The sequence below is a fragment of the Tursiops truncatus genome, chromosome 4 (assembly GCF_011762595.2).
Source record: "Tursiops truncatus isolate mTurTru1 chromosome 4, mTurTru1.mat.Y, whole genome shotgun sequence".
Classification (NCBI taxonomy): Eukaryota; Metazoa; Chordata; class Mammalia; order Artiodactyla; family Delphinidae; genus Tursiops; species Tursiops truncatus.
The window spans coordinates 140,327,299-140,352,765 of NC_047037.1; the positions used below are offsets into that span (position 1 = coordinate 140,327,299).

The 25,467-nt window shown below is 50.2% G+C and overlaps 2 protein-coding genes across 6 annotated transcripts in view; both read right to left on the reverse strand.

Annotated features, from left to right (window-relative positions):
• PRDM15 (PR/SET domain 15) overlaps positions 1-15,322 on the reverse strand; it is a 58,601-nt gene extending 43,279 nt beyond the window's left edge. For 2 of the 4 annotated variants that reach the window (XM_033856105.2, XM_033856104.2), the window contains exons 1-2: positions 15,237-15,322; positions 325-370 (exon numbers count right to left, since the gene is read on the reverse strand). In XM_033856105.2, the coding sequence (XP_033711996.1) occupies positions 325-361 (37 nt within the window). In that variant the 5' untranslated portion in view covers positions 362-370; positions 15,237-15,322. Of the gene's footprint in view, positions 1-324; positions 371-7,486; positions 8,515-15,232 lie in introns of those variants that run through there. The other 2 variants (XM_033856107.2, XM_073804530.1) reach the window with 2 other exon arrangements.
• Positions 15,323-21,150: 5,828 nt separating this feature from the next.
• The window catches only part of C2CD2 (C2 calcium dependent domain containing 2), a 63,012-nt gene continuing 58,695 nt past the window's right edge, over positions 21,151-25,467 (reverse strand). The window contains exon 14 of one of the 2 annotated variants that reach the window (XM_033856110.2): positions 21,151-25,437. In XM_033856110.2, the coding sequence (XP_033712001.1) occupies positions 24,788-25,437 (650 nt within the window). In that variant the 3' untranslated portion in view covers positions 21,151-24,787. The remainder of the gene's footprint in view (positions 25,438-25,467) is intronic. The other variant, XM_033856112.2, reaches the window with a different exon arrangement.

A 25,467-nucleotide genomic window follows, 5' to 3' on the forward strand; every position in this document is an offset into this window, starting at 1 on the left:
AGGGGTGTCCCCAGGGAACGAGCGTAAATGAAAATTCACCAACTTAACCCGTTTATCATAAATCTAACAGGTTGTGAGCCTCTTTCTAAAACCCGGGGTTACGTATCTGAGTCAACTGCCACCCCTCCGAGTGCCCTTTGCCGGGAGTTCTCAGAAAGATGCTCCTTTTAAAACGGTACCCGGCAGCACGTTTCTCGTGTAATAAATCGCGGTTCTTAAAACAAGTAAGACCCCGTCTAAAGGAGACAGCTCTTCTCTACTACAGAAACCAAGCGTGGACGTGGCTTTGCCTTCCATGGTGAGGACGGGCCACGGGCCACTTACAGATGAACATGATCTCCTCGTTCCCATCTTCAGCCATCACCACCACCTGTCAGGACAGAGCGCCGCGTTAGTGATCAGCTTTGGCCAAAGGCATTTTTAGAATTGAAGTACAGTTGATTTACAGTGTTGTGTTCATTTCTGCTGTACCGCAAAGTGATTCAGTTACATTCTTTTTCAGATTCTTTTCCATTGGCATTTTTAAAGACAGTCCCTGCTAATGGCCCCCTCGAGCCTGTGTAGGGACTGACTTACTTTGTGCTTTTTTTTTGTTGTTGTTTTTTGGTTTTTTTTTTTGTTTTTTTGGCGGTACGCGGGCCTCACTACTGTGGCCTCCCCCGTTGCGGAGCACAGGTTCCGGACGTGCAGGCTCAGCGGCCATGGCTCACCGGCCCAGCCGCTCCGCGGCATGTGGGATCTTCCCGGACCGGGGCACGAACCCGTGTCCCCTGCATCGGCAGGCAGACTCTCAACCACTGCGCCACCAGGGAAGCCCACTTTGTGCTTTTTAAGAAATTTTTTATTTTATTTTATTGGTCCTGCCACGTGGCTTGCGGGATCTTAGTTCCCCGACCAGAGATTGAACCCGGGCCCCTGGCGGTGGAAGCGTGGAGTCCTAACCACTGGACCGCCAGGGAAGTCCCTGACTTTGTGCTTTAAAGGCAACAGGCAGCAGGGTCCCCTTTATCGTGGGTTCGGGTGGGGGCCTTGAAATGTTTTCTAACCGAGAATGATGCTTTTTCATAAGCCATTGATGTGAATGGCTCTGAATTAGGACGTCTTCGTGAACTCAGGCTTTCATCTTTCATATCAGCCATCCATTTCCAGTTGTAAAATAAATACACCACTATTTTAAAAAGCCCGTTTTCTCACTGCCACTTCTATTTTTTCCTCCCTCATGGGACTATGACTTCCTCCGGGGCAATCACATCACACGTGACCTCCATTTTCTTCCACCTGCTAACCTGTGCGTGACACCGAATTTCTCTTGGGGGGACTAAGCACTGCCTGACATCATGGAGGAGAGCCCGCCTGCTCTCCACAAAACCTTTATCACAACTGGTCACTTCTATCTCCTATTCAACCTTGAGGTTCACCTCCACAGCGAGCAGCTGTGCTCAGGCCCCCTGCATATTCGTGGGCGATCTGGACATGTTCAGATGGGGCCTCAGATTCCTGATCTATAAAATGGAAATGAAAATGCCCACCTCATGTAGTTTTGGGGGGAGCATAAAGTGAGACACACCCCGTATGTGCCACTCAATAATCGTTCCTCTTCCCTCCCACCCCTCCATCCCCAATTAAGCTAACTCAACACATCCTTCCTGCATCCCACTCCTAGCCAAGCCCGAGTGTATCACTAGGTACCTTTCTGGGGAAGTACACAGGCCGGCGCTCCATGAATGCCGATTCCACACGCCCTCTGCCCCATTTCCACCCCGGGAGCTTGCGAAGAATGAATAGCAGACAAATGCAAAGTCCCAATGAAAACTGATTGGCTGAACACGTGATTAGTTGAAAGGCCCACCACAGAAGAGTGAATTAGTTATAAGGAAACAAGGCAGAGAGATGGCGTTTCCAATTTGCCCCTAAAATGCCAAGGATCGACAACCAGGGCATATTTTTTCCCCAAACACAGCACAGTTTTTTCTGTTCCTGGGGACACCCCTTTACATTACAAGATGCCTCATGTGGCCTCAGCACGTTTAACTTGGTGTTTCCTGGTTGATGGGCTCCACAGGCGGGGTCAGGGGCCAGTCTGGAACAGGGGCAACGGCTGGTCACGGAGCAAAAGGAGAAGAGGGACAAAGAGGCAGAGGAAACACGTGAAAAACCGCTTTCGTGAGCTGCTGAGGTGCCCCCAGGAGCTTGAGAGCCGTCCGCCCATCAGCAGGAACCCACTCTACCCACCAACACCAGCTCACAGTCAAGGAAGTTCTACAAGAAGAGTGGGCTCTTAAGGGAGCCCTCAAACTGCTTACAAAGGTGGCAGCATCAGAGGGTGCGGACAAAGGGAACCGTTCTGGCCTTCTCCGTGGCCCAGTGTGGCCGCCTCCCCTGTGCCTGCCTCTGGTCTGGCCTCTCAAGGCTTCCATGTCTTGGCTACTGTAAATAGTGCTGCTGTGGACACTGGGGTGCATGTATCTTTTCAAATTAGAGTTTTCTCCGGATATATGTCCAGGGGCGGGATTGCTGGGTCATATGGTAGCTCTATTTTTAGTTTTTTAAGGAACCTCCATACTGTTCTCCATAGTGGCTGTACCAATTTACATTCCCACCAACAGTGCAAGAGGGTTCCCTTTTCTCCGCACCCTCTCCAGCATCTGTTATTTGTAGACTTTTTAATCATGGCCATTCTGACTGGTGTGAGGTGGTACCTCATTGTAGTTTTGATTTGCATTTCTCTAATAATTAGCGATGTTGAGCATCCTTTCATGTGCCTGTTGGCCATCCGTATGTCTTCTTTGGAGAAATGTCTATTTAAGTCTTCTGCCCATTTTTGGATTGGTTTGTTTGTTTTTTTGTTACTGACTTGTATGAGCTGTTTGTGTATTTTGGAAATCAAGTCGCATTGTTTGCAAATATTTTCTCCCACTTCATAGGTTGTCTTTTCGTTGTGTTTATGGTTTCCTTTGCTGTGCAAAAGCTTATGAGTTTGATTGGTCCCATCTGTTTATTTTTGCTTTTATTTCTACTGCCTTGGGAGACTAAGAAAACACTGCTATGGTTTCTGTCAGAGAATGTTCTGCCTATGTTCTCTTCTAGGAGTTTTATGGTGTCATGTCTTATATTTAAGTCTTTAAGCCATTATGAGTTTATTTTTGTGAATGGTGTGAGGGTATGTTCTAACTTCACTGATTTACATGTAGCTGCCCAACTTTCCCAACATCACCAGCTGAAGACACTGTCTTTTCTCCATTGTATATTCTTGCCTCTTTTGTTGAGATTAATTGACTATAGGTGTATGGGTTTATTTCTGGGCTCTCTATTCTGTTCCATTGATCCATATGTCTGTTTTTGTGCCAATACCATGATGTTTTGATTACTGTAGCTTTGTAGTATTATCTGAAGTCTGAGAGTTATGCCCCCAGCTTTGTTCTTTTTCCTCCGGATTGCTTTGGTAATTCTGCATCTTTTATGGTTCCATATAAATTTTAGGATTATTTGTTCTAGTTCTGTGAAAAATGTCACAGATAATTTGGTAGGGACAATTAATCTGTAGATTGCTTTGGGTAGTATGGCCATTTTAACAATATTAATTCTTCTAATCCAAGAGCATGGGATATCTTTCCATTTCTTTAAATAATCTTTTATTTCCTTTATCAATGTTTTATAGTTCTCAGCATATAAGTCTTCCACCTCCCCGATCAGGTTTATTCCTACGTATTTTTTTTGTGGGGGGAATGCGATTTTAAAAGAGATTGTTCATTGTTTACTTTCCCTTTCTAATATCTCACTGTTAGTGTGAAGAAATGCAACAGATTTCTGTTTGTCAATCTTGTATCCTGCTACTCTGATGAATTCGTTTATCAGTTCTAGTAGTTTTTGTGTGGTACCTTCAGGGTCTTCTATATAGCATCATGTCATTTGCATATAATGACAACTTTACCTCTTCCCTTCCAGTATGGATATCTTTTATTTCTTTTTCTTGTCTGAGTGCTATGGCTAGGGCTTCCAATACTATGTTGAACAGAAGTGGTGAGAGTGGGCACCCTTGTCTTGTTGCAGATTTTAGCAGGAAGTCTTTCAGCTTTTCACTGTTGAGTATTATGTTGGTTGTGGGTTTGTCATAAATAACTTTTATAAAGGAGCCTCCTGAAGTCTGTGCTGTGCTGGCAAAATCCCTCTGGTGTGCAGAATGCTCCTTTGCAGAAGGGAAGTCCAGTCTCCAGACTTCTGCAGCATGTAAGAAATCTCAGACCAAGGGACTGTAAATAGTACTGTTGTAGGGAAAATGACAGAAAAATATTCAAAGTGTGATATTCGGCCATTTTAACCACCGATCCTGGGGAAACTTACTTATATCAGTGGTTCTCAGTGTGGTCCCTGGACCATCAAACAGTAGCACCAGCAGCACCTGGGAATTTCTCAGAAATGTGAATTCTTGGGCCCCTCCCCAGACCTGCTGGGCTGGGGCCCTGCACTCTGTGTATTTGCAAACCTCCAGGTTATCCTGATGCGGCTCAAGTCTGAGAACTGCTGCTTAACCTTCAATCTTTTTAACACTTACATGATTACTACTGCAAAAAGCCCTGGGGGACCACAGCAATCATGTCAGGAAACGAGATTTGTCACGAGGGTCAGTTAGGCTTAGACCAGGAGTATCTGTGTGTAACTTGGTGGGAAATGGGGAGCAAGGGGAGATCTGGGGCAGATGCTCTCTGTGACACCTGAGGTTTACTCGGCAGCCCCCATGATTACAACTGTTAAAAACAATTCTGAAAAAGAAGACTAAAGTGAGAGAAATCAGTTTACCTGGTTCAAGCTTAATTATAAAGGACAGTAATAAGGACTTTGGTATTGGTAGAGGGATAGACACACAGATCAATGGAAATGGAGAACAGACTCACAGAAATATGCTCGACTGATTTTGGACAAAGGGGAAAAGCAGCTCAGTGGAGGAAGGATGGTCTTTTCAACAAACGGTGCTGGGGCAACTGGACATGCAGAGGCAGAAAAAAAAAAAAAACTGTGACCTCACATCTCACACAAAGATTAATTCATAATGGATCAGAGACTTAAAACATAAAACAGTAATTTTTTTTAGAAAAACAGGAGAAAATCTTTGAGATCTAGAACTAGCCAGTTTTTAGACTTGTCACCAAAATCATAGTTTACTAAAGGAAAATTGATAAATGGGACTTTACCAAAATTTAACATTTTTGCTCTACAGAAGATGTTGTTAAGAGGATGAACAGACAATGTAAAGACCAGGAGACATTTTTGCAAACCACGTAACCATATGCAGAATATGCAAAGAACTCTCAAAACCCAATAGTAAAAATGCAAACAAGCCAATTAGAAAATGGACAAAAGACATGAATAGACATTTCATCAACAAAAACACTGGAATGGCAAATAAGCACATGAAAAGATGTCCAATGTCATTAGCTGCCATGGAAACGCAAGTAGAAACCGCAAGGACACCACTCCACACCTTTCAGAACGGCGGGATGCCGGTGGGGATGAGGGGACTGGGGCATCTGTGTTCGCTGGTGGGAGTAGAAATCCATTTGACGCTTTCTGATAAAACCAACATGGCCTATGACCCAGCAATGGCACTGGTGGGTGGCTATCCCAGAGAAATGGAAACTTACATCCACAAAAAACCTGTACATGACTACTGAGGGTAGCTTTATTCCTAAAAGCCTAAACTGGAAACAACCCAGAGTCCCTCACTGGGTGACTGGTTAAACAATCTAATCTGTGGTCCATCCACAGCCTGGAATACTAATCAGCAACTAAAAACACGAAACTACTGACACACACACAACCGATCTTGAATCCCCAGAGTGCTGCTGGGTGAAAAACGCCAGTCCTCAGAGGTTATGTGCCGTATGACCCCATTCACATAACATTCTTGAAATGACAAAATTATTGAGGAGGGGACTAGAGCACTGGTTGGTGGGGGTAAAGGAGGGAGAGGGGTGGGAGGAAAGAGGGGGAGGCTATAAGGGGGCACCAGGGGGCTCCTTGTGGGGCTGGAACATTCTGTATCTGGACTGCGTCAAGGTGACCATCCCTGCTGCCACCTGGTACTGGAGTTGTGCAAGATGGTACCACTGGGGGAAACTGGATGAAGCATACACGGATCTCTCTGTGTTCCTTCTTATAACCACCAGGGAACCTACAGTGGTCTCATCAAAATCAGTGAAATCAAATCACTGGAGTTCAAAAGCAACTTCCAGCACAACGCATGGGAATGGTCTGGATCCTGGTGGAATAAAGCACACATGACTTTTATCGGACCACTGCATATCTGAACGCCGACTGGATATCTGACCAGATTTTGACCATGTTAAGGAACCAGTGTTAAATGTTTTAGGTGGGTAACAGTATTGTGGTTATTTTTAGAGTCCTTCTCCTGTAGAGACACAGACTGAAATATTTACAAACGCAATGATGTGACCAGGGTTTGCCTCGAGGTCCTACCGGTGGGGAGTCCTGGACGGGGTGGAGGGGGCAGTCAGACCTGGGCGACAGCAGCTGAGCTGGTGATGGCCTCGCGCGGTCGGCCGTTGCCTGCGGGTCCACTGTTTTGTGTGTTCATACTAAAGCTATTTGTAAATGGTGCCGACACACTCTTCCCAGGTCCTCCTCTTCCGCTGACTCTGCGTCCTGCCCCCAGAGCTGGCCTTGGACGCATGCCAAGTCCACTAAACAGCTTTTTCTTCACCTCACTTGACCTCTGGGTCACACCGGATGTGGCTGACTGCTCTCCTCTCCTCCACAGCCACTCCTCTCCCAGCCAACCGCCCCGAGCTGCTCTCTCGCGGTGCTCCGGCCCCTGGGGTATCCTCCTCTGCCACCCGGTCGCTGTCTTAGCTCCCATGGGCTCCGCACCGGCCCCTTCTCATCCCTCCTCGTGCTGGACCTCTTCCCAGGCAGTCACACCTGCTTCTGTGGCTGTTGCTAATACCACATGGACACTGGTGACCCTGCTGGGGTCCCACACGTACACCCAGCTCCCCGGCCGCACCTCCGCCTGGAAGCCGGCGGCACCTCAACGCGCCAAAAACGAACTCCGGGCCACTCCCAGCTTCCCTGCCTAGTGCTCCGAGGGCCACGGGAGGCCGAGTCTGGCTCTCAGGCAGGTGGTCAGGGGCCTCCTACGGCTGCGAACATCCACCACCCAGAACTTGGATGCAGGCAGACACCCTGCCGCCACCCTCAGCTCAGACGGCCCGGGAACCTCATTGGTCTGTTGTCAGTTTCACACAAATTTTCTATAAAAACACAGTGCGGTTTACAGATCGCCTGCCGCTGGTCAAACACCACCTGGAGAGGAAAGAGAGGGTAAGACGAGCCTCCCCCACGTCCCAGCACAGACCAGCTCGATCCAGATTCCCCGGGAAACAGGTCCTGGAAGGGGAACCATACACCAAACGTGGGACAGAACACTCTTTACCACAACGATCGCTCAGATTCCAAGTCCTCAAAGTACCTCCTGTAGGTGGTCGGACAGTGTTCCTCCTTCCGAGACAGGCTTGTCTCACTCAGCATCACGTCCTCAAGGTTCATCTACGTTGGACTGTGTGTCAGAATGGCCCTCCTATTAAAGGCTGAATAATACCCCATCGTTATTCACCTGTCGATAGACACTTGGGTCATTTCCATGTTTTAACTACTGTGCATGAAGCCGCTATGAACAAGGGGCAAATACCTCTTCGGGTCTCTGCCTTCGACTCTTTTGGGTCCATACGCAGAAGTGGACTTACTGGATCATACAGTGATTCTACATTTAATTTTTGAGGAACCACCATACTGCTTTTCATGGCAGCTGCACCATCTTCCATTCCCTCCACACCTTCGCCAACGCTTGTTATTTTCTGGGTTTTTTGACAGTCGCTGTCCTGGTGCATGCAAGGTGAAAAGGAATTTTTTTTTCCGCCTTGCCGCGTGGCACGTGGGATCTTAGTTCCCCAACCAGGGATTGAACCCTGCAGTGCCCCCTGCAGTGGAAGCAAGGAGTCTTAACCACTGGACCACCAGGGAAGTCCCGATAAGGATTATTTTTAAGTGTGATCTGCAGAAGCTGGGGGTTAGAAAAAACAATCAGTTTTGAAACACTGGAAAGTGAAAACTTCACAATTTTAAAAGACACGTAGCTTAAAATAACTCAAAGAAAAAGGCGCTTTCAAGAAGGTTGTTGATATAAGTATAAAACGAAGGTTATCGCTTGTTTGTTAATCTGGCTGGGCCTTCCCAGGCCGTCCCTGGCCTGTCTATGTGATGGAAGGGGACGGATAAAGGACAGAGGTGATGGAGGCTGAGGGCCTGCAAGTTTGCTCTTGGCCCAGATGACTTAGCAGTCCCTCCTTGTCAGTGACCAAAGCAGTGGTCTCAACAGAAATATAAGGTAAGCCACACATGGAATACTTCCTAGATCTTGAGTTTTGCAATAATTACAGGAAGTTTCAAAAATAGCACAGGAAGGTCCCCTGAACCCTTCACTCAGTTTTCTCCAAGGGTTATATCTTACATAACTATGTATATCACATACATAGTTTGAGAGCGTAACTACAGCACACTCTCAAAACCAGGATATTGACCTTGGCACTGTGCGTGTGCAGGTAATTCAGTGTCTTCTCGTCACAGGTGAAGGCTCATGGGACGACCTCCACAATCCAGATTCAGGAATGTTCTATCACCGAAAAGACTTCCCTCATGTGCCCCTCTATAGTCACACCCTGTCCCCTGACCATCCCTAACCCCTAGCAACCACTAATCTGTTCTCCAACTCTACAAATTTTATCATTTCAAGAGTGTCATATAGGGAGGGAGGGAGACGCAAGAGGGAAGAGCTATGGGGACATATGTATATGTATAACTGATTCACTTTGTTATAAAGCAGAAACTAACACACCACTGTAAAGCAATTATACCCCAATAAAGATGTTAAAAAAACAAAACAAAACAAGTGTCATATAAACGGAAGCACACGGTATGTGGCCCTGTGAGACTGGCTCTTCTTCTTCCCTCAGCATAATGTCCCTGGGTTGTCACATGTCTCAGTAGTTCAGCCCTTTTACTGCCTCTCGCTCCATGATGTGCGCTTAACCACTCGCTTACTGAAGGAGCCTTGGTTTTGTCCCCACTTTTGGCTATTACAAATAAAGCTGCCATGAACAATTGTGCACGGGTATGTTTGGACGTAAGTTGACATTTCTCTGGGATAAACGCCCAAGAGTGTAATGACTGGGTCCTACGTGAGGTGGATGTTTAGTTTTTAAAGAAACTGCCCCACCGCCAACGTCTGAAAGATCCAGTTTCTCGGCGCCCCTGGCAGCGTCTGGTGTCACCGTGTTTTCTTTAGCCGTTCTCACACGTGTGCAGTGGCACCTCATTGTGGCTTTAGTTTGCGTTTCCCTCATGGCTAACGACACTGCACACCTTTTCCTGTGCTTATTTGCCACTCGTAAATCCTCTTCGGTAAATGTCTCTTCGCGTCTTTTGCTCATTTTCTAGTTGGCCCCTTCCTGTCCCACTGCCCTTCAGGTCTGACACTGGCTGCGTGGGCCTTCCTTCCACTGTCACCTGGGATTCGTTTGTCCTCTTGGGTGTGGAGCTCTTGTTCCCTGAGCCCTCGTTGCTTCCGTTTTCTTGGTTTATTCCTTTGATCTGGGGAGCACATTTTCCAGTAGTTTCCTTAGAATGGTGCCTGGGAGGTAAATCTCTTGAGAGGACTTGCCTGTCTGCGAATGTCTTTGCTCCAATCTCACGGGCCAGCTGCTTTGCCCGGTACGCGGTGGTTTTCCTGAGGAAGGTTGAAAGTGAGACTCCATCGTCCTCAGCTTCCAATGCTCCAGCTGAGGCGTCTGATGACTTTCCAGGAGGCAAACCCTCTGTATGTGACTCCCTCCCCCCAGATCTCTTAGACTGTTTTAGCTCCAGGACCCTGAAGGCTCAGTCTGCCTTGGTGCCGAGCTCGGGCTGTGGCCCTTTCAACCCGGCTCTCCTGTCCTGCAGTCCTCAGATTTTCTTGTGTTATTTCTTTTATAATTTCTTCCTCTTTCTGAACCTCTTAGTTTCGTCCAAGATGACATCTGTTTTTCTGACTCTCACATCCGGTTCTTCAGGAGGGATTTCTGAGCAAAGGGGGCAAGAGAGGTTTGCATTCTGCCGTCTCAGAAACGGAAACTGAGCTAATTGGCCTTCTCAGGCTGATGAGAGCTCCAACGGGCAATCATCTTTTGCTTAACAAAAAAAAAAAAAAAGAGGGGAATGTGAGGTCTGATTCTTACTTAATAGGCCTTGGGAGACAGAGAAGATATTTTAAAACTAGGCACCCTGGGACCTTTGGTGGTGAAAAGATCCTCACACGTTCTCAGCATAAGGGCGAGAGCACAGTGTAAAGAGAAACCACAGAGAACAAAGTCCAGAGAAGTCAGATGTGCGGGACAAAGGGGCCCAGAGGGATGGGGCGGAGGGGGCAGGTGGCATGGAAGCAATGGATCAATGAACAGAATTGCAGCGGCTTGGTCAGAACAGACTTTGTAAACCTCTCGACTAATATGACCAAATTGCACTTATGTTTTTGGTCACAATAAAAGGCAAACTTACTATAACTAATTAGCATATATATTTTTAAGGTTACAAGGCCAAAGGCCTTGAGTTACGAAGCACTGGAAACCCTCCTTCCCCAAGACAGACTTTCTGTCCAGCAGGTAGGGTCCCTTCCCCCCGACAGCGAGCAGGGAGTGACAGTTCCGGCACATCATCCCCTGCAGGCCCTACACACGAATCACGATCTAGGGACACTCGAATGAGAACATCTGCCTCTGGCCTCATGATGGTGGAAGGCCATTTATCGAGGGTTTTCTGATGGTACCTGCGATATTTCAGCGCTTAAGCTGGAGAAGCAGATGGTGCTGAACATTGAAAACAAGTCAAACGGAGCCCTAACACCCAGCAGCTCTCAGGTAAAGAAAGCTGTCATGTCTGGGAAGCCCATGCTTCAATTTGCTGTAAGTCTGCGGAAACATGACCCCACAGGCTCTGGGAGACTCCAGGGGAGCATCCAGAGTTGGGCTTCCTCAGATGCTATTAGGATGAGAGGCTTCAACTGGGCCCCCACTGTGACCCTGAGCTGTCCCCTGCCCCGTGACAGCGACAGGTTCCTCACCACCCCAAACCATCCATGACCAGCCTCCCAGCTTCCACGACCCCCTCCTCTTGTTTCCTCCTCCAGAAGCTCCCTCCACCTGCCAAACTCCTACCTAACCTTTAAAACCTAATCCAAATGGCCCCTCCTCTCCAAAGCCCTCTTGGCCACACCTGTCACTCACCACACAGGCACACTGCAGCCGCGTCTCCCCGGGAGGCCCCGCCCCACCTGCACCTCCCTTATTACACACCTGTCTCTGCTGCAGAGTTACGCCCCTGGGTTATGCACACCAGCCTTCAACAGAGCTCACTCGTGAAAACAAAGAAGTTTTACCTGTGGCTCTAATGCCGCACTTCTGTCTCCTTTCATTGCAAAAGTCCTGGGAAGGACTCTGGCGGCTTCTCTCTTGAATGGGAAGAACTGCCCTCCTGGCTCCACCAAAGCCCTCCACTGTGGACTGCCTCCCCTTCATCCCCTAGGCAGCATTCACCCCCTCCCCCTGGAAACCCTTTCCGGCGAGGTCTCCTGGTCTTTCCATCCCAACCCCTGCTCCTCCCGAGGCCCCTCTGTGCTCCCATCTCAAGCCGCCACGGTGGGGCAGCGCAGTCCGGCCCTTCGGTCCTTTCTCCATCCGGATCCGGCATTTACCCGCCATCACCTCCCATGCCCGAGTCCACCCAGGCCCCTGAGCCCACCTGACACATGGTTCCACGACCGACCTCTTTGCAGACAGTCCCACAAAAGTGTTTTACAAAATGCCATTTCCTGCCCTTCAGCTGACAGTGTAAGCTGCTCAGCCTTACTTTAAACAGCTGCAAGGGAAGTAATCTCCAGCATATTATGAACATTAACTTCTTAAAATAAAACTGCTATGTGGCTCTTCTAAACGCATCTATTGGAATCGAAACACCACAGCGTGACACCCACTGCCGTCCAGTCACAAGGCATGTGGACGAGCTCCTCATCTGTCAGGAGGCTCACGGCGCTTCTGTCTGCACCATCGTCTGTTTCCATCACCACAGATGTTAAACCCAACGTGTTATGTTTGTGCTTGAAATGACTATCGATCGCCGTTTACGCATACAGATCAAATTAGTCTTGATTTCCTATGACCGTGAGTTTGTGCTAATTTCTCCTGGACTACGCTACCGTTCCAATAACTGGGACACCACTGATCAAAAGGGAAATACTGCCCACACTGGTCAACAGTCACCTAGCACAGAAGCTGGGTTTAATGAGATAAATAGGACTTTCCCGCCAATCCAGTCACGTATCATGGAATTCGAGTCAACTCTGTTCCCACCCTTCGTTCTTACAGATGTGAGTGCAGGAAACCCTGCTCCCAGACAAGTAGCTGGGACAGAAGAACTTCGTTATAGTCGCCACTTAGCAACGACCACCTGCCGAGGTCTCCCACGCACCGTGAGAGCCACGTACTTGTGAGCTGACCACGGCCCACACCAAGACTGGGGCTGGGGGGTCGCCATCTTCTGGACAGTGGGAGGGACCCTTCCTTAGTAAGGGAGCACTTAAGGAAGGTGATGACCAGGACCACGGGCCCTGGGCAAGGGTTTCTCCCACCCGAGGGGCAGTTTGAAGATGCTGCTGGTCTACCAGGTCCTGATTCCCTGACCACCCCTCAACCTGCACACCTGTCACCTGCACCTCAGTGAATGGCCCCTCCTGTCACCCCCTGCACATTCCCCACCCAAACCAGCAGCAAGGCCTGCCTCGCTCTAGAAATACGCTTTGTCCTGTCACCTCATTTCCCCTCTGCCCCCACCCTGTTTCTAGGGGAACCTTGCTGGGCAGCCACGGGGTCCTCTCTAAAAAGACACAGATCCTTTGGACCCCTGCCTCAAACCCCAGTGGTGTCCGCTTGGCTCTCAGGGTAAACTCTGAGTAGAGTACGGCCTGTGCCACCCTCCTGTGCTACCCCAACTCAGCCACACAGAGCTTGCTGCCACCCCAGGGCCTTTGCACTTGCCTCACCCCAGATCTCTACTGAGGGCCTCGCAGCACTGGTTTCCACTGGAATGTCACCTTCTCAGACAGACCTTCCTGGTCCCCACTGCCCAAGTGTGCCTACCCCTGCCCATCTCCCACCTCCACCTGTCACCCTTCCTGCCTTCTTCTACATGCTCTAACCACTGCCCACCTCCCTCCCTCCAGAGCATTCGGTCTACCAGGCAGGGCCTTCTCTCTCACCCTCTGCAGCGCCCGGCACGTGAAAGCTGCTGGGTGGACGGCCAATGAACATGCGCACGCGTGAACCATGTGAGATGAAAGACAGATATTGTCATACGTCACAACTGTGGAAAGGAGGCTGAGAAAGCATTTGAGTCCTTGCCCGCAATCTCAGCCTCTCAAATCACACGTGCAAGAAACAGCTGCCTTCAGTCTCCCTTAAATCTGCAAAATGGGAGAAGTGTTCTTCCCCTGGCCTTCTACACAGACAACGATATCAAAAGAATGATACATGAGAGGTATATCCCAAGCTAATGGAGTTCTTTCTCAAATATAATTGTTCTCAGAAAAGCTATTAGCCTTGTAATTGGGGGTGATCTTTAAATTTATTTATTCGTCTTCTGGAAAAAATAACTATTCCTTCTGCTTGCAAAATCGAACATATTGTATTCTTTGTTGGCAGTTTTGCAAAAATATGAATCAAAGATATAGGAGAAAAAAACTTTATACAGGATAAATCTTACTATCTTTCCCTTTCAAAATTCAAACTATAGTCCTATTTCTTAACCATTCACCATAAGGCAGTGATGTCAAGGAAATCCAGAGAAGCAGAGTGGAGTCATGAAAATGTGGAAAACGTGAAAATGTCCAGGTTTGAAACAAAATACGGTGGTGTTTTGTGTGTACTGGGTGGCGGGGGAGGCTAACTTATAAAAACAAAGTGTCTACATCATTACACTCTCCAGGGAGAGTTCTCACTGTTGCCTTTGAAGATCTGTCATAAAACCACTTGCTCATTTACTTTTCGTCCTTAAAAATACGTCCAGGAACCAAGCTGGGTTTCTCCAAATTTATCTGGTGAGTCCAGATTCTATGAGTGGCTTAAGCAAACGTGGTTTTTGTGGGTTGGCCGCTTAAATATGTACACGGGCCCACGTGTCTCTGATCACACACTTGTTTCTACCATTTTAATCTACCCTTGGTGGGGCAGGATGGCAATTTCTGAGCTTTTGAGGAAAAAAAGGAAATCTCATCTACTACCTTAATAGAGATTAACACATAACAACTATAGCTATCAGCACGGTGGATATTTCCATAATGCGTTTTCACTTGTCTTCTCAAAGCTGACCTTCATCGCGAATACCCGTCCCCTCGCCAGAGGCCACATGGCCGGCTGGTCCACCTGTCCGCGCCAGGGCGGGGCCAGCGCGCCGTTTTTCCAGCACAGCCACCCACCCCGAGGGCGGGCACATGTCACCTGTCCACGGATTTCACTACCTTGCCTCTGCCACCCAAGGGTTTACACAAACAGGATGCAGGGTGCTCGGGGCGGGGCGGCGGCGGGGGGAGGCTGGGCAGCCCCGTCGCCCGAATCCTGGGGTCTGCCTTGCTAACCGCAGGAGCGGGGGGTCCAGGGACCCTCCCCATTCGCCCCCGGGGGCTGGGCCCAGGACGGGGGAGAGTGACATCACGAGGAACCGTCGGCGACGAGGGCGCCCGGGGGCGGGACCGCGGGCCGGGGGCCGGGGGCGGAGGACCCCCAGCGCCGCGCCCACGGGCGAGCGCGGCCCCGGCCCCGCGCCCCGAGCGGGCGGGCCTGGGGGAGCGGGCGGCGGGGCCCGCGGCGGGGCCGGCGGCGGGCGGGCTGGCGGCGCGCAGGGCGATCCCGGAGCGGCTCCGGGAAATCCAGCCGGGTTTTGACTCCGATCGCCCACGGTGCCCGCAGCCGGCGAATGTAACAAAGAACAGGCGGCATGGCGGCTGGACCGGGGCGGGCGGCGGGCCGGGCGGGGCCGGGGGCGGCGGGCCAGGCGGGGGCGCGCGGGGGCGGCGGGCCGGGCCGGGCCGGGGCGGCGCGTGCGGGGGCGGGCGGAGGGCGCGGGGCCCGGGCTTTACCTGCCTTTGGAATGTGCAGAGCGGGATCGGATCCGGACTCCGGGTTGCGATCCGCTCCGGAAACTACGCAGCACCGGAAGCCGGGGGGCGGTGGCGGGGCATTGTGGGAGTTGTAGTTCTCCCGGGGCGCGGGCGGCGTGGACGCGAGAGCGTGGGAGCGGACGGCCTGGACGGGAGAGCTGGGGAGCTGGCGGCCTGGACCAGGGGTGGGCGGTGTGGTCGCGGAGCAGGCGAGCGGGCAGTGTGGACGGGAGAGCCTGGGAGTGGGCGGCGTGGACGGGGAGGCGGAGGAGCGGGCGGTGTGGACGGGAAGCGGGCGGCGTGAACGCGGAGCGGACGGCCTGGGCGCGGAGGCGGGCAGTGTGGACGGGGAACGGTGGAGCGGGCTGCATGGACCAGCGAGCACCAGGGCGCGGGTCGTGTGGACGGAGGAGAAGGTGGCACAAACCAGTGGAGCGGCAGCGGCTGCGGTGGACGCGGCAGCGGGGTTGCGGAGCGCGTGGACGAGGGGGAGCTGGAGCGGTGTAGACAGGACTGTGGCGGGGCTTGGGCGGCGTGCACAGGGCAGCGGCGAGGCGTGGACGGGGCGCGCGGTGAGCGAGTGGCGTGGATCCGGATCGGCGAGTAGAAGCGGGGCGGGTTCCGGCTGCCCTCTCCCCGAGACTGGAGGGAGCGTCGTGCGGCCACGCGCGGCCCCTTACCCGGTGGCGCAGCCGGGTCCCGCCACCCCCGGCAACTTTGCGCTGGCAGCTCGCGCAGGGCCCCTACCCACACCCAGTACCTTTCTTCTGATGGCTCCGTCGAGCCTGAATTCCCTGGAGGGGGCTGGGAGGGTTAGGTGCGAGCGGGGGTCGAACTTTTCTTTAAAACAGTTCTAAGATTTGTTGCCCAAGCATAATGATTTCTGAATCTAGCCCATGGACTGCTGCCATTCTTGGTCATCTTTCTGTCCACACAGTGAACGCTTGGAAGCCCTTGCTCTGCCCCCCAATTTCATGAATCAGAGCAGCTCGCTGGTGAGCGGAGAGCGGAGCATTTCAATCCAGGCCCAGTGAGTCCCCGAAGTCCCCGCCGTAACCACTACCCCACACTGCTCTGTGCAAAGTTTGCACACAAACCCAGGCTGCGAAATTGAGGCCAGAGAGCTCCCTGGCACTGAGTGTTTCTGCCCCTCCCTCCACCCCAAGCTTGGTGGCTGGTGTGGCCTCCTGACCCCCACCAGTCACAAAGTATTAGAAATAGAAGGGACCAAAGGGATGGCTTATCTAGTCCTGGCCTCTCATATTCAGAGATGTAAGCTGTCTTGTTCATTTATGCCTGGCAAAAAGCCTTCGTTAACAAAGTCAAAGAGAGGGGCCGAACTGAGGGAAATGATTTGAAATTGATATTAGAAAGGGCTCGTTCCCCTCATATATGTAAAGCTCTTAAGAACCATTAAGAAAACGTTAAAGAACCCAAGAGAAAAATGAACAGTCTATGGACAGCGCACAGAAAATGCAATGGCTCCTATAAGCGTAGGAGGTGCTAGTCAACTGTATTGTTGCAGCCATGTATGTAAAGCAAAATCACAGTGAGATCATTTTTATCAATTACATTAGCAAAGAATTTTCGAAGTTGAATAGCATGATTTTGGAGAGACTGTGGAAAAACAAATGTTCTCATCCTTTCCGGGTGGGAGGTTTAACGGGTACAGCCTCCATCCAGGCCATTTGTTGATATCCACAGAAATTCTAGATGCACGTAGCCTTTAGCCCAGCAGTCCCGCCTGCAGGAATTTATCCTTCAGCCAGACTCACTTGTATTGGTATGTGTTTGAGGTTGATCTTTTTGGCTTGTGGGACCTTAGTTCCCTGACCAGGGATTGAACCTGCGCCCTCGGCAGTGAAAGCGCGGGGTCCTAACCACTGGACCGCCAGGGAAGTACCCATCAGCAGGGCACATCCTCAGGGAGTGGGGAGGGAGCCTGCAGAGTGTGCAGTGCTGCCGGGGCTCATTTCGCCGCCCCCCATGTTTGATGTTCTGCAGTGGCTTCCCAGTGGCATTCACGGTAGGTCTGCACCACAGCCTCCTACACCTAGATCACCTCACCTGTGTCCCCTCACCTCCACCCTGCTAGTGGCCCCCACTCCGCCTCCAGCGGTGAAATCCCAGCCCGCCGCCAGGCTTCTGTTCCTGCAACACATTCCCAAGATCTGCACTCATTCCCACTATCTTGGAACACGCTCCCAGGTTCTCCACCACCATCTCCCCGTCATTCAGGTCTTTGCCCAAATGTGCCCCAACTCCCAAGAGCCCCAAACTGACCACGACAGCTAATGTGCTCCCGCCACCTACACGCCCACCCCTCTGGTGACATCACTCACAATTCTCATCCCAGATGGCTGGTTCTCTGGTCTCTGCACACTAAGTACCTACTGTCATATAGGCACAAAAGCAGGTCGTTTATAGAAAAAAGTGTCAGGTCAGAGCCAGAGTGGAAGAGCAGACAAGACCTCAACCCCCCTAAAGCCATTTCTCATAGCAACGCATGCAGCCCAGGGCTGGGTCCACATTCCCCAAGGTCATTGCATCTTCAAAAGAAATCTCAGCCTGTTCATTATATTCTGCCTGTGAGGGCTGGAAATAATTCCTTTTAAGGCAGATTTGTAGCCAAAATTCTAAAGTTAAAAAAAAAAAAAAAAGGTTTGTTCCTGAAAGTGTCAAATTCTCATTGTTAACAACTAATGCAACAGGACTTCACTGAATTCCAGGCAGAAAAAAAGGAAAACCACCTATAAAGGATGTCGTGGAGGCAGTCGGGGAAATGTGAATATAGACTGTGATACTAGATAATAGTATTGCATTGATGTTAAATTGAAATTTTTTAACATTAATGTTAAATTTCCCAGACGTGATCATTGCATTGAACTATGACATGAAGATGCCTGTGTTCTTAGAAAAAGTCTTCTGAAGAATTTAGGGTGAAACATGATGTCCTCAAACAATAATTGATCGATTGACCGATAGATGCTGGATAGAGCAAATGCCGCAAAACTGGAGAATCTAGGTGAAGGGTATGCAGGTCATTCTGTAGGTTTGGAATTTTTAAAAATAAATTGGGAGAATTTAAAAAAAACATAAATAGGGAAGAGCCTCCCTTATTGTCAGTGGATTTTCCTTCCTGAACAGAGACTAGCTGTGACGTTAAGATGTCATCAGTTTACCTCGTGGCCCCAGATTGGGTGTCATGCTCTCAGTCCTGACATTGGCTTGCCTGACGTGTACTTTCCAACTAACTTGTCTCATCAGCTCTGGTTTTTTGTTAATTTAGATATAAAACTCCTTTGCTAGGGGACATTATGGATGTACATATCCTAAGCTTCACTTCTTTACACCACCTTTAGCTTCTACTTTCATTCTGGCTAATTCTTCCCATCCAGATAAAGAGAGAAGTAATCAGCAAATAATCTCATTCGTACTGTGTGCAAAGCAGTGCATCTCACTTTCCATCATCCTCACCCACAACAGGGAGCACTAAAGTTCAGGAGAGACTGCATAAGGCCACAAGTCCTTGGTCTCTCCAGTTGACACAAGGCAGTAGAGACTTGTGGTCACGAACATGGAGTCTCCAGCTGGACAACCTGGCTTCAAATTCTGGTTCTGCCACTAATCAGCTGTGTGATCTTGGGCAAGTTACCTAACCTCCCTGTACCTCAGTTTCCTAATCTGTAAAGCAGAGATAGATCATAACTCATGGGTTGCTTCAAAGAGTATAGGAGTCAGTATCTGTTAAACACTTTGCAAAATTCCTAGCACATAGTAAGTGCTCAGTTAGTATTGGCTATAATCACCGTGATCTCAAGTCTTTCTCTCCTGGTATTTCTCTAAAATACCAAGTAACCCAAGGCACCTAGGCAAGCATCCAACTTTATAAATATTGAAGACATCAATATAATGAATAGGTTTTTTTGTTTTTTGTTTTTTTGTTTTGTTTTTTGCGGTACGCAGGCCTCTCACTGCTGTGGCCTCTCCCGTTGCAGAGCACAGGCTCCGGACGCGCAGGCTCAGCGGCCATGACTCACGGGCCCAGCCGCTCCGCGGCATGTGGGATCTTCCCGGACCAGGGCACGAACCCGTGTGCCCTGCATCGGCAGGCGGACCCTCAACCACTGCGCCACCAGGGAAGCCCCAATAATGAATAGTTTTGAGTGCCTGGCACATGCAGGACACAGCTTGGCGATTTGCATTATGGACAGTCATGGTTACAGAGCCGAGGTGAGCAGTGGACAATGGTGAAAGTTGGTGCTTCAGGGGGTCTGGCCTTGGCAGCGTTCTCTTGAGGGCGGGCACCGTGCAAGGTCCTTCGTCCTGGAGGCCAGCCCTCTGTGGTGAGCGAGCTGCATTTTCTTTTAATAAACGATTTATTGACATATACTCACAGCACCCTATATTTGTAGGAAGTGACCGAGATCAAGAGCAGCACGTTTTTTGTCACGTGCCGCCCCTCCATGTCTGGCTCTGTCCCCTGACCCTGGGCCCTGGTGAGTGGGGTAGGATGGGAGGAAGGAGACTTCCTATTTGAGCTTATATAAAGCTGTCTGCTGATGTCCATCGTTGCTCTAAGTGGGCACCATCCTAGACCCAGGGGATACGGGCACCTACATTCTTGCTGGGGTGCAAGTCTAGGAGAGAGTGAGGTGGAAGTGACAGGGACTGAAGGATGCCAACGGAAGTGCCCTGGGGCATCCGAGGTGCCGAGCACTTCATGCAGAAAGCAGGGCTTGTGTTTGGTTAGATCATAAGAACAGGGAGAAGTGCATCCTGGGGCCGAGGGGTGTGCATTCCAGAATGCCCAAAGGTGGTTGAAGTGGATACGTTTGGGCTGTACAGAGGGGATTGGCAAGAACAGTGTGCACCTGCAGGTGACCGCAGGAGATCAGGCTGGGAAAGCTGGCCATCCAGCAAGTCCCTCCAGATTCCTAGAGTGTCAGTGCAGAGTGGACCACCGGCCACACGGGAAGCAGCAGTTCAGTCCCAGGCCCCAGGATACCTTAATCCCAAACCAGTCGCAGCACCATCGCCACCTGCCACGTCCAGAGCAGAGAATCCAGGGTCTGAGCCCCGCTAACACTGGGGCTTTGCGTGGGCAGACTCTTCCTCTGAAATGCAGAGCTGTGCGTCAGTCTCGGCCCTCAAGTGACCACTCCACACCCGAAAGGACAGGCAGGGTCAGGACAGCGGAGAGGAGGGGTGGGGGGATGGGCGAGGGGCTGGGGTGGGTACCAGTTTTCTAAGTGCCAGGTCCTTGGACAGATCAGTGGGATGAAACTGCTGAAACAGGGAAGCTGATGACCAGGAGAGACGTGAGGCCTGCAGGGCTGGTGCAGGACGCTGTCTGTGCGCCCCTCCCGGCCGACCCGTCCCCACCCAGTAACCGTGGAGGAGCCCAGGCCAGCCTGGATGCCAGCCACCACAGAGCCCCACCTGGCCTATGCCCCTCTGACCCCGTGCAGGTGTCCACTGTGCACCCACCCTCGGGCGACTGCTGGGATGGGGCGATGACAACGAGGGCGATGGATGGATAAAGGCTTCACGCCCCGAGGGGACAGCACTCCTCATAAGGTCCCTGGGGATCATACAGGGTCACGTGGCCACTGGGGGACCCAAACCAAGCAGACCCTGACTGGCAGCACCTACAATTCACCAGAACCCCAAAGTTCACGGGAGACATGGACGGTCTACTAAATGATTTTCGCCCCAGGCCTAAAGCAGGTGCTAAGTGACTTACAAATCACCTGAGGAGAATGTTAGGAGGACAGCTCCTGGTTTAGCCAGCTGACCAGGGTGGCGCCTGACAAAGGAAAGACCAGGATTCCGGCGCCTCAGAGAAGCCGCTGGACTCTGGGGACAGCGCAGGACTCGGCAGAAACGACTCAATGTTTAGTGTTGCGTGGGCACGTTTATTTCCTTCAAAGACCGTTCGTGTTCCAGCCACACCTTCCCCGCATGAACCCCACTGCACAGGGCTGGCGCAGGACCGCAGTCTGTTTTTAAAGCGCTTCCCAGGGATACAATCATCGTCGGGTAAAGTCATCGCCACACTTGGTCATCAAGCCAAACCTCTCCACATACCTGGAAAACCTCTTATTTTCTTCTTTAAAAAAAAAAAAAATGTAGCTTTGATATGATATCGGGGGGGAAAAAACCCTACAAGCCTAAATTATAAACGGCACGTCACTGACCAGTTGGCAGCTGGGTGAATGGGGCAGTTTGTTGTATTTCAAATGCGTCCTCATCCAGAAAGTAGGAATGTCCCCCCCAAAAAAGGAACCAGAGAGGTGTAACCTGAGTTTGCTTCGCAGGACTAGCAGTGCTGGCGTCCCTGTGACGCCTGCTTTGGTCATCACGCCTTCGCAGGTTTGGGGCAGCAGAGGCAGGGTCTAGCGTCAGGTCTAGGCCGGCGCTGAGATCTGTTTTTCATCTGATGGAGTTAAATGTTCTGACTTCGAACATCCACCCACTTACACTGTCAGGTTTCAAGAGAGCCGAGATGGTTACTCAGAAAACACTTGAATTGAGTGGCAGCAGCGTAAATGAATCTTTCCCTTTCTGTTCGAGAAGAAAATCTGCACTATTCTTCTATAGGTGTGGCCAGCGAAACAGTCAAACACCTGGACAGGCACCCAGCTTGTGACGGGTCGGCAGCGGCGGGCCAGGTAGCCCTCTCTAGGAATCCAGGGCCGCTTGTGAACTTAAACTTGAGACCTGATTTAAATAAAGTGCTCGGTCTAAACCTTCTTCCTCACGGCAGGTTTTCAACTGGAACGATGAGATGGGTACTTCTGTTGACGCTACATGAAAACATACACGCACCCCTAAAGGTCCATTTCATTCCTCCGCGAAGAACACAGGCTCGTCCTTAAACAAATCCAGGAGAATTGTTGACAGCTCATTAAAACCAACGTGACCAGCTGGTTCCGGACATACAGACGCACATTAACATTAGTGCTCGCGAGAAATTGCTTTCAGAACACCACTCTGCAAAGATTTCATCGAGACAAAACAGAAACCAAACCAAAAGCCCTCAGAACACTCCAGCATGTGGAAAAGGTAAGGGAATAAGGGGACTTACAAATGAGTACGTTTTGCATTTGGTGTATAATCTAGATTGATGTTATGACATTTACTTTGACATAAATATCCTACATCATTAAAAACCAGATCTGGATAAACAGCTTGGAAAGGAAACATTCACAGTATCGATACAGTCCCTGTTCTCATGGTGCGACCCTGACCCTACGCTTCTTTTCTCTCATCCTATTCCCTGCTACGTTAGTGTCCTCCGTAACTTCAGAAAAAGCCATTTGATGGTGACTGTGTGTGTGTGTGTCTGGAGGGTAAGCTCTGGGATTGACTCAAATGTACAGGGTTCTTGATGTACATCCAACAGACACCAAGAAATACGCATCTCCCAGCAACACTGTCCCCCTCGTGTTAATCCACGCGCTTCTCACACACGGGGTGGACGCAGCCCACCTGACACATGCCCAGGACCCTGAAGAGGTTTCAAGTCACGAGGAAGCTGAGAGAGCAGAGCCCCGGATAAAGGGATGAAGCAGAGAACAGAATGCTCATGGGGTCATTCAGGAATGGGAACAGCTAAGACTTCTTTTCAGAGCGAGAAACTTGAATCTAAAACTCTTGACACCTTCACGCTTGAATAAATCAAGTCCATCTGAATTTCCAAATCAAAAACAAATTGTACTAACTACTTCTGATCAGTGCCTGAAATTCGACACACAATATCCTCTTAGAATTAATTCTGGAATGTCACAGGTTCTGTCGACCACATGAGAGAGAACAGTAATCCTTCAAGTAGAAGAGAACATTAATGAGACCATCGGTTCCAAAAGACTAGTAGCGATTACTAGCCTATGGGGACTAACTTGGTATGAATATACTATATTTTGGAATACCAGGTGCTAACTTACAGCGATTATAATTGGAGTATAATCTTTGAAAGCAAACTATGCTGAAAAAGTCATTTTACAGTTACTCGATAATTCTTGGGATACCTAAGAATTTTAAATGTGCATTTTACAAAATTCTTAATGTAGTTTTCTAATCTCTCCCTCAAAAAAAAGGAAAGGAAAAAATTCTATAATTTTGATTTTTATAAAGGTTTTGCTCATCCATGGCTCTCTTACTCCTGAAATATATGTTTAAGGATTCACAAAAGCAGCTATAGGAAGGAACTCACCCAATTTCACATCTGTGACAGGAGCCAAGTTTTCATTGTAGCCTTTAAATCTTATTGGAGGAAAATGAATCTTACTCAAAACCTTTCACCCTGATAACAAGTGCTTTTTTTTTTTTTTTTTTTTTTTTTTTTTTGCGGTACGCGGGCCTCTCACTGCTGTGGCCTCTCCCGTTGCAGAGCACAGGCTCCGGACGCGCAGGCTCAGCGGCCATGGCTCACGGGCCCAGCCATTCCGCGGCATGTGGGATCTTCCCGGACTGGGACACGAACCCGCGTCCCCTGCATCGGCAGGCGGACTCTCAACCACTGCGCCACCAGGGAAGCCCAACAAGTGCTTTTTAATAAGCATGTCTCCTAAAAGTGTTTCATTGAGAAGGAGTGGACGATGTGAAAATTGTGAATGAACCCCAGGGTAACAGGGTACAGATGAGGAAAGTGGTTTGGAAGACACGTAGGGATATTAACATCGTGTGCTGAACTGACTGTTTTTTTCCACTGGAAATCAAAACAAGGGCATCCCAAGAGTTGCTAAACACAGTAGAATTCTGAAGAGCTCACAGAAGAAGCGTGACGCACGTTTGGCTCATTTGTTATTAAACTTCCATTCCTAAGACTCACATCTGAGACATAAAATAATTTCCTCTTTTGCCCTAAAAGTACTTTGTTTCGGCTATGGGCAATATTTGGCAAACCAACCTCGGACTGCAGAAAAACCATATGTGTGTGGTGCCCGTGTCCCTCTAGCTGTGGCCTATTGCTCCTAACTTCATCTTTTGGCGCTTCTGTGAACAAGGAGGCTGGACGGGAGAGAAACATTCCCTGTGTTGGCTGCTCTGTTCGTATTATTACAACTCTGATGCTATAGAGAAAAATATAAAAACCACATAAGGATTTATATATCTCCCACTCGTAGATAGGCTCAAAGCAAACTTAGAAAAGTGTTCAGCATAATATGCATAGGATATATTTAGTATTTGCATAATTTTTCAAGTTATATGGCTAATATCAAAGGCAAATGTCTTCCTACGTTTGTCAGTGTTTCCATTCCCATGGTAATTTCTCTTGCCTGTGTCCCACCCCTCAGTACTCAGGGCCGCCTGCACTTTTTATTCTGAGCAGCCAATTAGGAGAGGTGACCCATCCATTCCGTTCACAGTGACAGCACAGAGGCGGCCTCCTCTTTGTGATGTGGTCCAGGCACGGACCAAAGTTAGAGCATGGAGGGCAAAGCTTGTCCCCCTCCCCTGCCCGTCCACAGCCCCTTATGGTAAGTTCCATAGTTCACACAGTGGTAAATAGCCTTCTCCCATTTAACTTCAACTCTTAGACGTGAGCACCGCCCACGCTGCAGAGCCGTCCGGTCTCGTGGCTTCCGGTGGCAAACTGGGCTTTGTAGGTTCTCTCCGGGGGAAACCTCCTGGCTGGAGACTCAGAATGTTTCCTGTTGGGTTTTTTTTCCCCTTTAAAAGATGAAATTGTTGGAAAAAACCCCAGCTAGACTGGGGACAGGGAGGCCGTCCACAACTCACGGGCCCTCTGGCTGTGTCCTGGCGGGTGGCTACGGAGGGTCCACGTCTGCAGCATCGCGGGGAAGGAGGCGCGCGCCGGCCTACGGGCAGGGGTCCAGGGGGGCGCCGTTTGCAGTGCTCTGGCCCCGGTGTCTGGAGAGCAGCTTCTTGTTCAGGAACCGGGCAAGCGTCGACCCCTTCCTCCGCAGCCCCGCCGGCTGCTGCAGGAACACCAGGTCGTTGTGGGACTGGCTCAGGCCGGGGTCTTTCTGCTGGTGCCGCCGGCGGAAGAACAGCTTCGCGCCCTTCCTTAAAATCCCTCCTGCAAGAGCAAGGCACGGGGTCAGCGGGGCTGCGGGTGAAAAGCCCGGTGGGCGACGCGTCCAGGAGGAAAGGAAGGCAGGCGGCTCCCTCCAGCGACTCTAATAGAAGGCAGCCTGTGACTGCAGCGCACCTCCCTGTTGGCACAAGAAAGGCAGCTGGGTCTG